Source organism: Mizuhopecten yessoensis, unplaced genomic scaffold, assembly GCF_002113885.1.
Source record: "Mizuhopecten yessoensis strain PY_sf001 unplaced genomic scaffold, ASM211388v2 scaffold5283, whole genome shotgun sequence".
Lineage (NCBI taxonomy): Eukaryota > Metazoa > Mollusca > Bivalvia > Pectinida > Pectinidae > Mizuhopecten > Mizuhopecten yessoensis.
This window is the reverse complement of record NW_018405971.1, coordinates 13,618-28,414: the sequence shown is the minus strand read 5'-3', so window position 1 is coordinate 28,414 and position 14,797 is coordinate 13,618. Positions and strand designations below refer to the sequence as shown.

At 35.6% G+C, this 14,797-nt stretch overlaps 1 protein-coding gene across 1 annotated transcript in view; it reads right to left on the bottom strand.

The window, feature by feature from the left end:
* Window positions 1–14,797, bottom strand: part of LOC110450530 — a 25,425-nt gene continuing 10,628 nt past the window's right edge. The window contains exons 5-16 of the mRNA XM_021498093.1: window positions 13,962–14,102; window positions 13,396–13,515; window positions 12,759–12,875; window positions 12,064–12,192; window positions 11,555–11,674; window positions 11,216–11,350; window positions 10,777–10,905; window positions 4,734–4,856; window positions 2,541–2,678; window positions 1,915–2,043; window positions 937–1,071; window positions 1–159 (exon numbers count right to left, since the gene is read on the bottom strand). Coding sequence (XP_021353768.1) covers window positions 20–159; window positions 937–1,071; window positions 1,915–2,043; window positions 2,541–2,678; window positions 4,734–4,856; window positions 10,777–10,905; window positions 11,216–11,350; window positions 11,555–11,674; window positions 12,064–12,192; window positions 12,759–12,875; window positions 13,396–13,515; window positions 13,962–14,102 — 1,556 coding nt within the window. The 3' untranslated portion in view covers window positions 1–19. The remainder of the gene's footprint in view (window positions 160–936; window positions 1,072–1,914; window positions 2,044–2,540; window positions 2,679–4,733; window positions 4,857–10,776; window positions 10,906–11,215; window positions 11,351–11,554; window positions 11,675–12,063; window positions 12,193–12,758; window positions 12,876–13,395; window positions 13,516–13,961; window positions 14,103–14,797) is intronic.

The window sequence follows — 14,797 nt, the reverse complement described above, 5'->3', positions numbered from 1 at the left end:
TAACGTCAACATGCTTATTTTATTTCTTCCCGCCACAAGATATTTTAGCATGTATTCCATTAGCTTTGCATTCACATCCATTATAATATCTGTTTCTGTACTTGACTGTAAAACCCTTATCACCGATTTGCCGACATCTTCCGTTCACGTCTTTACATACTGAAATACAAGAAACATAGTTCAATTTTATATGTTTGAAGTGTGGTAAAACTGTTTCACAAATAAACTTATATCTTCACAGAAAACGACTGTTTTGTAATATTTTACAAAACAAAGAAAAATTAATTAAAAAACAACATACAATATATATCATATAAATGAAAACATATAAAGCGGTATGTCTTTCCTATGTATCCAACTATGAAAAACTTTTAAACGACTTTTCCCACTATGAAATAGCGTTTAAAATTGCTTTGTCTGAAAACACTTTATAAACTATATTGTACCACCTTTTAGTACAGAAAAAAATCATGTAAAAACAGCCAAACAGTTGTGATACCACGAGTAATACCTGATCGGTTTTCCTGAAAGGCAAAAACTAGCATTCCTACAAAGGGTTTCAAATTGCAAAACATTGGTACATTTCGATAATGTTTTCTTACATAATCGTTATAGACGCAAAATCATCTTATGTTTCTCGGTGCGGATAAATAATAGTCAAAAGGTCATATACGCAGGGAATACAAATTAAACGAACCTGGTCATCCTTAACAAAATTTAGCAAATTAAAGAAAGAAATTGTGAAACTTTATACAAAGATTGCTAAAATAATTTAGTTTCTAGATGTAATTTCTTTTTAAAGCTGGTCATTTGTCTCCAAAGTTTAAGATGCTGATTATTATTTCGTCATGGTTTTTTTGTGGGTAATCAGATCGACCCATGTTCTTTTTTACTATAACAGCTAAAACTAAAAAAACATTGTTATATCAAACTCACAATATCGAGCCACACTTGGTTTGTAGCCTCCCTTATCACATGTGATACACACAAGCATGGCACACCCATTTCTAAAGACGTGCTCCCATTCTTCCCCAGGCTTCCTGCATGTACCTGCACGTGGATCTTTACAACCTACAATTATATTTAATGGAATAAAAATGTCATCTAACTCGTGAATTGTTATTACCTTTCAAACTGAACTTTCCATATTCAAGAATTAGTGATGCATTAAACAAGCTTGACAGTTGAATAGACAGAGGAAATAGCCGATGTGGTTATAGTGTTGAATGTCCTATTTTTGTTTTTTCAAAGGTTTACATTTCTTGCATTTCATCTATAGTTTCAATGAGACTTTACTATTATACGAATGTTCGGCTGCGACATTTTATTATTTTGTTTCTTGTCTTCGAATAAACTACCTTCGAACGTTGTCACCTTTTTTTCTTGAAATATGTCTTTTTCAATAAATAAGCACAAGAGTGTAATTTATTTGTAGCAATAACGGTATATGTTAACAAATCGTAATAAATCTTATCTGCTACTATTAACTAATAAAAGGAAGGAATGAACTGATGAGTAATGATATATGAGAGGACAATCAATGTTTTAACGAAAACTTGTGTGTACAGATTTTAGTTTACAACTCATACGTTATTGGAACTGGAATTTTATTATTTAGTTTTGACCTGCGAACTTATATAAAGATTATTAATATTCACCATGCCTGAATCGATGTTTCGTCAGCAATAAAAATAATAAACAGTAGCTACATGTATAGAAACAAGTCCCTTTGTATTATACAATGTACATGCTATTTTTTGTTCATTGTGATTCATTATATTTTGTAACGACAGCAAAACGCAGACAGTAAAAAATACAACACAGCTTTGCAGACATCAATGTTACTCTTTTCAAGACTCACGATTAACAAATTAATCTGGTAATTCTGTTCATTGAGTCAATTGTCGACATTACCTGCTGCTTTTGTCCTAACAGATTTGTAGTAACGTCCGTTTGAAGAAGTAACTAGACATGACTTTGTGAGACAGCTTCCTCCTGACCATTCCTCGCCTGGTTGTCTACACACACCCTGGTACATACATCCTTTTAATGGAGGAAGAATACTCAACGTATAAGCTTAAGAATAACAGTGATAGGCTAAAACTAATTACGTTTAATTTACATTTCACAAAGAAAAAGTAGAAGCGACATACTTCATAGACATGCCCGAAATATGAAGTTCATAAGAGTTATTGAGACATATACAAAGCGCCTTTGGTGCCGATGATGTCAGAAGTAGGACAAAGGAGTTCAGCCTTTCTAGACATCACTGCTGCTGGTACATCGGTTACTATGTTTTGCATTTTAGCTGTTAAATTGAGAAATATTGATGAATAGTTTTATATAAGCACTGACATTACGAGACAATTAATTATGTTCGTGATAGTACATGTATAAATTATACATGTATAACACCAAAGTGAACTAGATTTTTAATGAAAGCGAAAATACTGGACGATTAAACTGACGGATATATTTTAGTGTAATACGTTCATAACAACGTGTTAAGTTGGTTGGTCTTCTTTAGAGTTTACACTTACCCATTTTAGATGGCGCAATCTGGAGACTGGATTTACCGTTTGGAAATGGGTAGGTGTTACATTTCAACGTCATACATCTAGTGTCGTCACGCCATTCCGCACCAACTGACCTACACAGGCCAGTGTTATCTTTACATCCTATAACGGTGTACCAGGGTATCAGTAATAATACAACACTAGCCAAATGTAGAACACATGTTTGATATTGGAACAAGAATTATGTTGTTCAACATTACACGTGATGTTAAGTGGACTACCGTGTGTAATCATATTATGGGAAAGAAAAATAAACCTGTGTAATTACATTTGAGGAAAATTGAATCCGTACAATTTACGTTGATGAATTGGAACTTTGAATGTGTACATTTGTAAATAGAAAAAAACAACAACAATGACGTGATTATCATTTGCTGTGCCCATCTGAAAATCGAAAGCCAACTATCATAACAAAGGATCAAAGAATATACATCACGTGAACTACAGAATAAGATTTCCTTTAAAAATTCAAAACATACTATAATTATCAGTAAAACAGAAATTATTATTGTTCAATAATATTGACAGTACAACGTTTGTTCTAATAAAGCCACAAACTAAACACAAAACGCGTCGTTCAATCAAATAGGAACCATAAAATGGCCTTTAACATTGTAATTTATCCTATGACTCTCCTTTCTTTTTTTAGCAAATGTTGCCGTGATCATTTTTCTTTTATCTAATCGGTTTCTTAATATTTGAAACAGTACTGAAAACAATTTTAACTACACCTGTCGCCTATTGGCTAACTTATGCCCACGCATTCCGGCAGCTTGTTGCCCCTGTAGGGGCTAAATAAACAAGTGTTTGGTCTGGGTTAGTATTGTGTAACGTCCTATTAACAGCTATGGTCATTTAAGGACGGCCTCCCCTGTGTGCAAAATGGATGCCTGTAGTGTATGCGTGTGTGTTTTAGGAGGCTACAATATGTTCGTGTTTGTCTTCTTGAACTGATGCCGACGTTATAGTGCTACCTAACTGAAACATACTGCCGAAGACACCCAGCAGGACACCTCACCCGGTCACATTATACTGACAACGGGCGAAGCAGTCGTTCCACACCTAAATTGATGAGCGTTAATCAGGAGTAGAAACAACAGTTTGTACAGACTCTGGTATGTCTCGGACAGGGGACAGAACCCAAAGCCTTCCTCACAGGGGCGAACGTTCAACTTAAGGCCAAAAGTGAGTCATTGTCAAGGGAGACACCAGAAAGAAGAAAGTTGATAAGAAAGAAGGGAAAAGATAAAATCCCAAATTTAGTCGCCTCTTACGATCATGTAATGGGGGCAGCAGGTATAATTCCTACGCCCTACCTGTGTAAGTGTAAGAACATATAGAAATATCAACGGTCATGACAAATTCTAGCCTCAGATGTCGTACCAACAGACTGATGAGGACAAACACCGCTACTGTGATCTTCGACCCCATGACATCGGAATTTTGTCACAATGTAGCTTGAATTAATGCTACATATACATGTATTCCAAGGTATGTGTATACAAAACACATACCATTTCTGCGATAATTAGCCATTTCAGTAACAAATTTCATCCGTGACCTTTTACCTTTGACCCCGCGATATCGGGAGTTAGTCAGTGCAGTAGTTTGCATTACTACCTACAATATTCCAATTTATGTTTGAATTTAAAATACCTACCGTTTCCAAGAGATCATTAGCAATTTCAATAACGTAATTCATTCGTGACCTTTTCACCTTTAACCCCCTGACCGCAGTAGTTTGCCAGTAGAGCAGCGTTCATTAATGCCTACAACATTCCGATGTATATATACCTACCATTTCAGTAATGTAATGTACTGTCTACAAAGGTTAAGGACCATAACTCTAGTAAATATTGAAGGAGCACAATGGCGTTCAGGAAGACACAAGTTCATTTGAGGGATAATATGTGTGCAAAGTTTCATCAAAATACATGCATAAACCTTCAATGAGTAGAAGGTGCAATTTTTTGATAGATATAAAGACGGACGGACAGAGTGAGTCCAGTATACCCCCTAACTTCGTCGTGGGGGTATAAAAAGTGTCAACACACAGCGGCAAGAATATTGCGATTTCTTTTTTCCTAAATGCTCATTAAAGCCATTTCATAAGCGATGGCAACTGGAGTTTAGAATCACTGTAACGTGAAGTCGTACTTTGAGAGATAAACCTGAGTACTGGAGTATGAGCGGAGTTGTTATCGTCACAGGTGTAAGTATTACAGCTCTCTTCTATAGACTCCCCCATCGCTATACAGTTCCCTTTGAAATCCTTGCATGCTGGAGGAGAAAAAGAACAACATTCAATCAGTTTTAACACCAGTAAAAACCTTAAATGCACAGTATAGAAAATATTACCCCCCCCTAAAAAAAAACCCCCAAATATTAGCAGACTCGTTGTCAGTGTTTAAATACAACTTTCAAAAACCCCAAAGCGGATGTTCTTGACGGCCGTTTTATTGGAGGATTTGGTTTATCTTAAAATCATGCAATTTGTTGTTGTCAATTTGTTTTAGAATATAAGTTATGTAAGCGATTGAAGTTTTGGTGATCTACATGTTTATATGTTAACCAGCCAAATCAAAAATGTTAAAGCCCCACTTTATTTACTTATTTACTGTTCAAAGTATGTTTCTTTCATAATGCTTGTTTCTTACTGCTCCACCTTTTAATAAATCATATCTCGCAGATAAATATATCTTGTAACGTATTCATGCCGTAAAAACCCTTTCTAAACAAAGATATCTTGTAACGTATTCATGCCGTAAAAACCCTTCCTAAACAAAGAGATCTTGTAACGTGTTCCTGCCGTAAAACCCCTTCCTAAACAAAGATATGTTGTAACGTATTCATGCCGTAAACCCCTTACTAAACAAAGATATGTTGTAACGTATTCATGTCGTAAAGCCCTTCCTAAACAAAGATATGTTGTAACGTATTCATGTCGAAAAGCCCTTCCTAAACAAATATATGTTGTAACGTTTTCATGCCGTAAAAACCCTTACGAAACAAAGATATGATGTACCGTATTCCTGCCGTAACCCCCAGATAAAAGATATGTTGTAATGTATTCATGCTGTAAACCCTTCCTAACCAAAGATATGTTGTAATGTATTCATGCTGTAAACCCTTCCTAACCAAAGATATCTTGTAACGTATTCGTGCCGTAAAACCCTTCCTAAACAAGGATATGTTGTAACGTTTTCATGCCGAAAAAACCCTTCTAAAACAAAAATAGGACATTCAACACTAAAACCACATACTTTCTTCTTTCTGGTGTCTCCGTTTAGGAAGGGTTTGACAACATGAATATGTTACAAGATCTCTTTTTTTAGGAAGGGTTTTGCGGCATGAATACGTTTCAAGATATCTTTGTTTAGAAAGGGCTTTACGGCAGGAAAACCATAAAGAATTTCCTTTGTTTTGGAAGGGGTTTTACGGCATGAACACGTTACAACCTATCTTTGATCTGGGGTTTACGGCAGGGAAACGTTTCAAGATCTCTTTGTTTAGGAAGGGCTTTTCGACATGAATACGTTACTACATATCTTTGTTTAGAAAGGGGTTTTACGGCACGAATACGTTACAAGATCCCTTTGTTTAGGAAGGCTTTTACGGCATGAATACCTTACAAGCTATCTGTGTTTAGGAAGGGTTTAACGGCATCAATACGTTACAACATAAGATATGTTGTAACATATTCATGTTGTCAAACCCTTCCTAAACAAAGAGATCTTGTAACGTGTTCCTGCCGTAAAAACCCTTACTAAACAAAGATATGATGTAACGTATTCCTGCCGTAAACCCCAGATCAAAGATATGTTGTAACGTGTTCCTGCCGTAAAGCCCTTCCTAAACAAAGAGATCTTGTAACGTATTCATGCCGTAAAACCCTTCCTAAACAAAGACTTGTTGTAACATATTCATGCCGTAAACCCTTCCTAAACAAAGATATGTTGTAACGTATTCATGCCGTAAAACCCTTCCTAAACAAAGATATCTTGTAACGTATTCATGCCGTAAAGCCCTTCCTAAACAAAGATAGGTTGTAACGTGTTCATGCCGTAAAACCATTCCTAAACAAAGATATGTTGTAACGTATTCATGCCGTAAAACCTTTCCTAAACAAAGATATGTTGTAACGTGTCCCTGCCGTAAACCCCTTCCAAAACAAAGATATGTTGTAAGGTGTTCCTGCCATAAAAATCTTCCTAAACAAAGATATGTTGTAACGTGTTCATGCCTTAAAACCATTCCTAAACAAAGATATGTTGTAACGTATCCATGCCGTAAAACCCTTCCTAAACAAAGATTTCTTGTAACGTATTCATGCCGTAAAACCCTTCCTAACCAAAGATATCTTGAAACGTATTCATGCCGTAAAGCCCTTCCTAAACAAAGATAGGTTGTAACGTGTTCCTGCCGTAAAACCATTCCTAAACAAAGATATGTTGTAACGTGTTCCTGCCGTAAAACCCTTCCTAAACAAAGATATGTTGTAACGTGTTCCTGCCATAAAAATCTTCCTAAACAAAGATATGTTGTAACGTGTTCCTGCCGTAAAACCCTGGCTAAACAAAGATATGTTGTAACGTGTTCCTGCCATAAAAATCTTCCTAAACAAAGATATGTTGTAACGTTTTCCTGCCGTAAAAATCCTCCTAAACAAAGATATCTTGTAACGTATTCATGCCGTAAACCCTTCCTAAACAAAGATATGTTGTATTCATGCCGTAAAGCCCTTCCTAAACAAAGATGGGTTGTACCGTTTTCCTGCCGTAAAACCATTCCTAAACAAAGATATGTTGTAACATGTTCCTGCCATAAAAATCTTCCTAAACAAAGATTTTTTGTAACGTGTTCCTGCCGTAAAACCCCTTCCTAAACAAAGATAGGTTGTAACGTGTTCATGCCGTAAAACCCCTTCCTAAAAAAAGATATGTTGTAACGTGTTCCTGCCTAAAAACTCTTCCTAAACAAAGAGATGTTTAAACGTGTTCATGCCGTAAAATCCTTCCTAAACAAAGATATGTTGTAACTTGTTCCTGCCGTAAAACTTTTCCTAAACAAAGAGATGTTGTAACGTATTCATGCCGTAAACCCTTCCTAAACGAAGAGATCTTGTAACGTATTCATGCCGTAAAACCCTTCCTAACCAAAGATATCTTGTAACGTATTCATGCCGTAAAACCCTTCCTAACCAAAGATATCTTGTAACGTATTCATGCCGTAAAACCCTTCCTAACCAAAGATATCTTGTAACGTATTCATGCCGTAAAACCCTTCCTAACCAAAGATATCTTGTAACGTATTCATGCCGTAAAGCCCTTCCTAAACAAAGATGGGTTGTACCGTTTTCCTGCCGTAAAACCATTCCTAAACAAAGATATGTTGTAACGTGGTCCGGCCGTAAAACCCTTCCTAAACAAAGATATGGTGTAACGTGTTCATGCCGTAAAACCCTCCCTAAACAAAGATATGTTGTAGCGTGTTCATGCCGTAAAACCCTTCCTAATCAAAGATATGTTGTAACGTGTTCCTGCCTAAAAACTCTTCCTAAACAAAGAGATGTTTAAACGTGTTCATGCCGTAAAATCCTTCCTAAACAAAGATATATTGTAACGTGTTCATGCCGTAAAACCCCTTCCTAAACAAAGATATGTTGTAGCGTTTTCATGCCGTAAACCCCTTCCAAAACAAAGATATGTTGTAACGTGTCCCTGCCGTAAAAGCTTCCAAAACAAAGATATGTTGTAACGTGTTCATGCCTTAAAACCATTCCTAAACAAAGATATGTTGTAACTTGTTCCTGCCGTAAAACTTTTCCTAAACAAAGATATGTTGTAACGTGTTCATGCCTTAAAACCATTCCTAAACAAAGATATGTTGTAACGTGTCCCTGCCGTAAACCCCTTCCAAAACAAAGATATGTTGTAGCGTGTTCATGCCGTAAACCCCTTCCAAAACAAAGATATGTTGTAACGTGTTCATGCCGTAAATCCCTTCCTAAACAAAGATATGTTGTAGCGTTTTCATGCCGTAAACCCCTTCCAAAACAAAGATATGTTGTAACGTGTTCATGCCTTAAAACCCTTCCTAAACAAAGATATGTTGTAGCGTGTCCATGCCGTAAAACCCTTCCTAAACAAAGAGATCTTGTAACGTATTCATGGCGTAAAACCCTTCCTAAACAAAGATATGTTGTAGCGTGTTCATGCCGTAAAACCCTTCCTAAACAAAGATATGTCGTAGCGTGTTCCTGCCGTAATTCCCCTTCCTAAACAAAGATATGTGGTAACGTATTCATGCCGTAAAACCCTTCCTAAACAAAGAGATCTTGTAACGTATTCATGGCGTAAAGCCCTTACTAAACAAAGATATGTTGTAACGTGTTCATGCCGTAAAACCCTTCCTAAACAAAGATATGTCGTAGCGTGTCCCTGCCGTAATTCCCCTTCCTAAACAAAGATATGTTGTAACGTATTCATGCCGTAACCCCTTCCTAAACAAAGATATGTTGTAACGAATTCATGCCGTAAAACACTTCCTAAACAAAGAGATCTTGTAACGTATTCATGCCGTAAAGCCCTTCCTAAACAAAGATATGTTGTAACGTATTCATGCCGTAACCCCTTCCTAAGCAAAGAGATCTTGTAACGTATTCATGCCGTAAACCCCTTCCTAAACAAAGATATGTTGTAACGAATTCATGCCGTAAAACACTTCCTAAACAAAGAGATCTTGTAACGTATTCATGCCGTAAAACCCTTTCTAAACAAAGACTTGTTGTAACATATTCATGCCGTAAACCCTTCCTTAAAAAAGATATCCTGTAACGTAATCATGCCGTAAAACACTTCCTAAACAAAGAGATCTTGTAACGTGTTCCTGCCGTAAAACCCCTTCCTAAACAAAGATATGTTGTAACGTGTTCATGCCGTAAACCCCTTCCTGAACAAAGATATGTTGTAACGTATTCATGCCGTAAACCCTTCCTTAACAAAGATATCTTGTAACGTATTCATGCCGTAAACCCTTCCTAAACAAAGATATGTTGTAACGTATTCATGCCTTAAAACCCTTCCTAAACAAAGACATGTTGTAACGTGTTCATGCCGTAAAACCCTTCCTAAACAAAGATATCTTGTAACGTATTCATGGCGTAAAGCCCTTCTTAAACAAAGATATGTTGTAACGTGTTCATGCCGTAAACCCCTTCCTGAACAAAGATATGTTGTAACTTATTCATGCGTAAACCCCTTCCTAAACAAAGGTATCTTGTCATCAAATCGACTGCATTTGATGATTTATTAACAAAGGAAACTCCAAATCAAATATTAATTGATATTAAAGCTCATTTTATTAGTGGTAGAGAATATGCGTCTCTTTTATAGATTATGTTTTGTAATAAAACTTGGAGAATGAAATTCAAAATAATTAACTTCACAGAACAAAACAATTCATGTTGGTCCGCTGTATTCCATATATTTCAAAGTGTCACAAAATTCCACTTTGTTTACGAGTAAGAACACATGTAAAATTATAAAAGTAAAAATAGATTATGCTAAACATAAATAGTCACATGTTATATTTTTCATTTTTTTTGTGTCTCAAAAAATCTTTTTCTCGAAAAAAAATATCTTTGAAAAAATAAAAATGCTCCATTCTGGCTCCGAGATAACGTGCTATTTCTGTGACGTCACACGCAAAATACGTATTAAACGCCTGTTCCTTGCGAGATGCCAAGTAGTAAAAAAACATTAATCACGCTTTCACTGCTCAAAATTTTGAATTATTTAAATAGTAAGAATTTTTACTGATTTATAATAAATAATTAATAATTATTCGAGGTTCTTATATACCGCTTTATCACAACCTAGTTCGTAGGTCGTTTCAAAGCGGTTCACAAATTATTTTCCGTAGTTATAGGGCCTTTGCAACTAGCCATTATCTTTCTCAACTCCCTAGGAAGCATACAGCTGATGCCGCCATTTCGGCGCTCACAGCTAGCATTCTACAATGCAATCACTGCCCAACCACGTACTCGTTTACAGCTGAGTAGACTGGAACAAGCGGAGTCAAGTATCTTGCTCAAAGATTCAACACAGTGCCGTGCCGTGGCTCGAACCCGCAACCCGTACCACTAGACTACCGTGCCTCCTTAATTTATTAGATATAAGTCCTCGTTTTGTAATCGTACCTCGTTTGTATGGGTCCAATCGTGCAGTATATCTGTCATTAGTGGCCACCTTTACACTACAGACATACTCGGAACACGAGATATTGTGAAAACTTCCTTCGGGAACACAAGTGCCACGGAATAAACAACCTATGTGCAAAAGATAAACCCATTTTACATTAAACATTATTTGTATTGAAACATGTCATTTGGTTCCTTGTGCAAACCTCCCTATGGACAAAATCAGTTGAATGTATTAGACGTGTAAATCTGTCAATGTTAAGCATGGTTCTTCTTAGTTAAAAGTGTTAAACAGTTTACATTAAAATAGTGTGGCAAACAATGGAATCATGTTACATATTATGTATTTTATTTAAAAATAGTTTTAGTTTGGCTCCAATGTACATCAAAACATATACCACGAAGTTGTGCATTTTTACGTCATATTTTTAACACGTACCCATTGTTTGAATCTTCTTAGAGAAAGTGACACTTGAGCCTCGTTGTTCTTGTTTACAGTAATACGTAACACACTGCCGCCTGTCCTCATATGTATCGCCAACATTCAAACAGGTCCCATCGCTCATTGCACAACCTGTTGGCATATTATAAAGTAATCTAAATAGTACCACGATGTTTGCTGGATTTTTTTCATGAAATTTGATTGTTTCTTTATAAGAGAAACAGTTCTACAGTAAACTGAAAATATTCAGCCCTATTTAATTTTCATCTTTTTTGCGTTTGAAAAAGGGTGAATCTGACACGGAACAAACACTTGTATATATACTACTGATAGTACCTCCTGTGTCGAGCCCCATGTGACAGGCGTATCCATGTGTTCCAGCCATACAGCGACGTACAAAGCACCCCTTCCGAACTGTCTGGCCTATTTTGTAACACTGATTGTTATAGCTGCACACTGGAAAGATAATGTTTTCACTGCTATTATCGTATCCAAAAATATGTGTAAATGCATTTTGAAAACATTTTCTTCGTGAAGCGATGAATGGTTATAATAAAATGAATATATTTTCATATATATTTTTATTGGGGAATGAATAATTACAATTTTCAAGTATGTTATCGTTTCTTATACATAAGTATATTCAGTTTTATCTATTTGTTTTTGTGAATCGATGAATGACAATCTATTAGGTACCTGAATGAATAGTCGATTCATTCGATAAGTATGAGAAGGCGGAAGCATGTAAAAAGTTCAACATAGGTTTTATTGAGCAAATATGATGATTCTTGAGAATATCAGTAATATAACTAAAAACGAAATATAATTTGTTTGTAATAACCTACTTGAAACCAAATTCTGTACATATAATCTGATGGATGTGCCGTTCCTCTCCATCACACATTGAAGCAGGTTACAGCCGTGTCCCTTGAAAGCCATAAAGGGGTCTTTACATTCCCCGTAATACTTACATCCTGGTAATACAGAACGAACAGCATTAGTTTTATTTCGAACTTATCCTTACTGTTAAGTCAAAAGTTTCGTTTCGCAATTTTGCTTTTTGACTACATAATAGAACATTAATTTGGTTCGAAATACAATATACTCCGGTAGGTATAAGAATAACTGTAGCTTTAAGGACCCTTGTCCAACTGCATTGTTTTTTTAGTATACACAGTGACCTCCCCTTAATTCGTTTTTAACTATAGCACAGCTTGTCCAGGACACTTCCAGTACTCAGACAGCTCAGTCGATACAAGTCCCGCAAGGTATGGTTTTCTTTTGCAATTGAACCAAGCTATAGTCATGCCATGAAAACCAGTTTTCGATGTAGTTACAGTTTTAGCAGTGTAAGGGTTTTTTTAAATTCGTGTTTTAAAACAGAAATACTGGATGAGCTAATCATTCGTATATACAAGCACATTTATTAAATATTTTCATCCCACTTAAAGAATTTAGAAAGTTGAAACATACTGAAATATTCTATGTCATACACTTTATGTGTTGGAACAAAGCAATAAAAGATACGATTATGAATTACCTCCCTTTACAAACTCGTTGCCACACCTGGTGGTCTCCTTGCGACACTTGTACGTAATACAGTCCTTGGTGTACGTTGATCCTAGGGCAATACAACCTCCCGCCCCGTCACTGCAACCTGGTACACAGATGTAACATATATACACGTTTCATTGATTGAGTTGTCGCCTTATAAACTTATATTTTAACACATGGTTATTAAATCCTCAAATTATGTTTCGTCTGTTATTTACAGTAATATGTTTAGTGGAATTTTCAAACAGATATAATTAAAGTTGTGCATTTTGTACAAACAAACAAAAACAGTGTTAGTATCCATTCAAATATTTCCCATGCTCTCGATAAATGGTATGTTGCTAAGTGAGAATTAAAACTACCATTATGTTTTTCATTATTGTTTATTATCCGGTTAATATCTTACAGCCGATACAAACGTCTATTGATGTCATTCATACATATATAGGCCAGTATATACACTTTATGTGTAGGACAGTACATATATATATGGTAGTAGAATGTCGAACCACCGAAATCGAAATCGCACGAAGGAGTTACCATATTCCTTTGTACAAGCCGTTAGTTTTATTTTCCGATCCGACATTTCGCTTTATATAATTCTCACTAAAACGTTGACCTACCTGCTCTTCTCAAATAGAAGTATGGCATATATGAAGTAGGATGCAATCGACACTCTGTGACGTAACAACCACGTGACTTTGTGTAACCAATATCGCGGCATACGTCACCATCCTGGCACCCTTTAAGTAAATATTTATTGAAGTTCTGATACTATTTAAATGAAGCTTGTATCAATACCAATAACTTTCTCCTTTTTATTCCACACAACTTTCAATGGATCATATTTGTATTTAATTTGTTTTCTCGACTACCGACAATATAATTCAAATTCCTTGCTATTTTCCCAAGAAATCCTTTACTAGATTTACCGTAAACGAATTTTGAATTCCTTCGTCATTTTATTCTTATACTTAAATTTCATTAATATTTTTTTTTATATAATTAACATATTTCTATTGATAATCATAAGCAATGCAAATGCAAAATCTCGACCATTTGAAACGCCGGTAAACTTCATGCGGTTTTACTACAATATTGTTGACATCGACATTATCTATGGTATCTATATAATGTGCATCCACTAGTAAAATTAAAACAAAAATGTTATATTATGTGTTTGTATTACCTATCTTGACAGATTTCACAACAAATATAATCTGTCCCCTTTCATCCAAGTCCCTCTGACATATATTCTGATTACACTTTTCTCCCTGAGTTTCTGTCCACGTCTCGTTTTCTTTCCTACAAACATCCCCGACACTGCAACCTAGATATTGTGGAGAAGATAGGCGTACACATATTACTTTCATGATGATTTTGATGAACCAAAGTGTCTTTCCAAAGAAATGTTCTATGGATTTTTAAAAATAAATAACTAGTTGCATCAAGTGATTCAAGTGCATCGTTATGACAAATATTCTTCTACAGAAATTATATAATTAAAAGCTCCGGAATGTTAAACAAAACAACATATAATGAAAATATAAATAAATGTCTAACCTGAACAAACAAACACGCACGTAACAAAGCAATACGTAAGAAGCTAGTTCTTACATGCCGATCACTAAAATACTTTTAAGCACGAGGTTTGTACATTGTTAGAGTCTAACATCCTGTCCTTATATTAAACGTGTTATTCATATTAGTTATGCTGATAGGTTGTTTTCTTAATATGACGTTAAATATCAACCATTAAAAAAACATTTGACAGAGCAAATCCGAATATCAGTGGAGGTTTCTTTGTTCAAGGTGGCGTCGCTATTTGGAGCAATAATACAGGACAACGCAGAACATAAGTATAAAGACAACCCTAGCCTACAATAATAACAACCAGAACATAAGTATAAAGACAACCCTAGCTGACCATAATAACAACCAGAACATAAGTATAAAGAAAACCCTAGCTGACCATAATAACAACCAAAACATAAGTATAAAGACAACCGTAGCTGACCATAATAC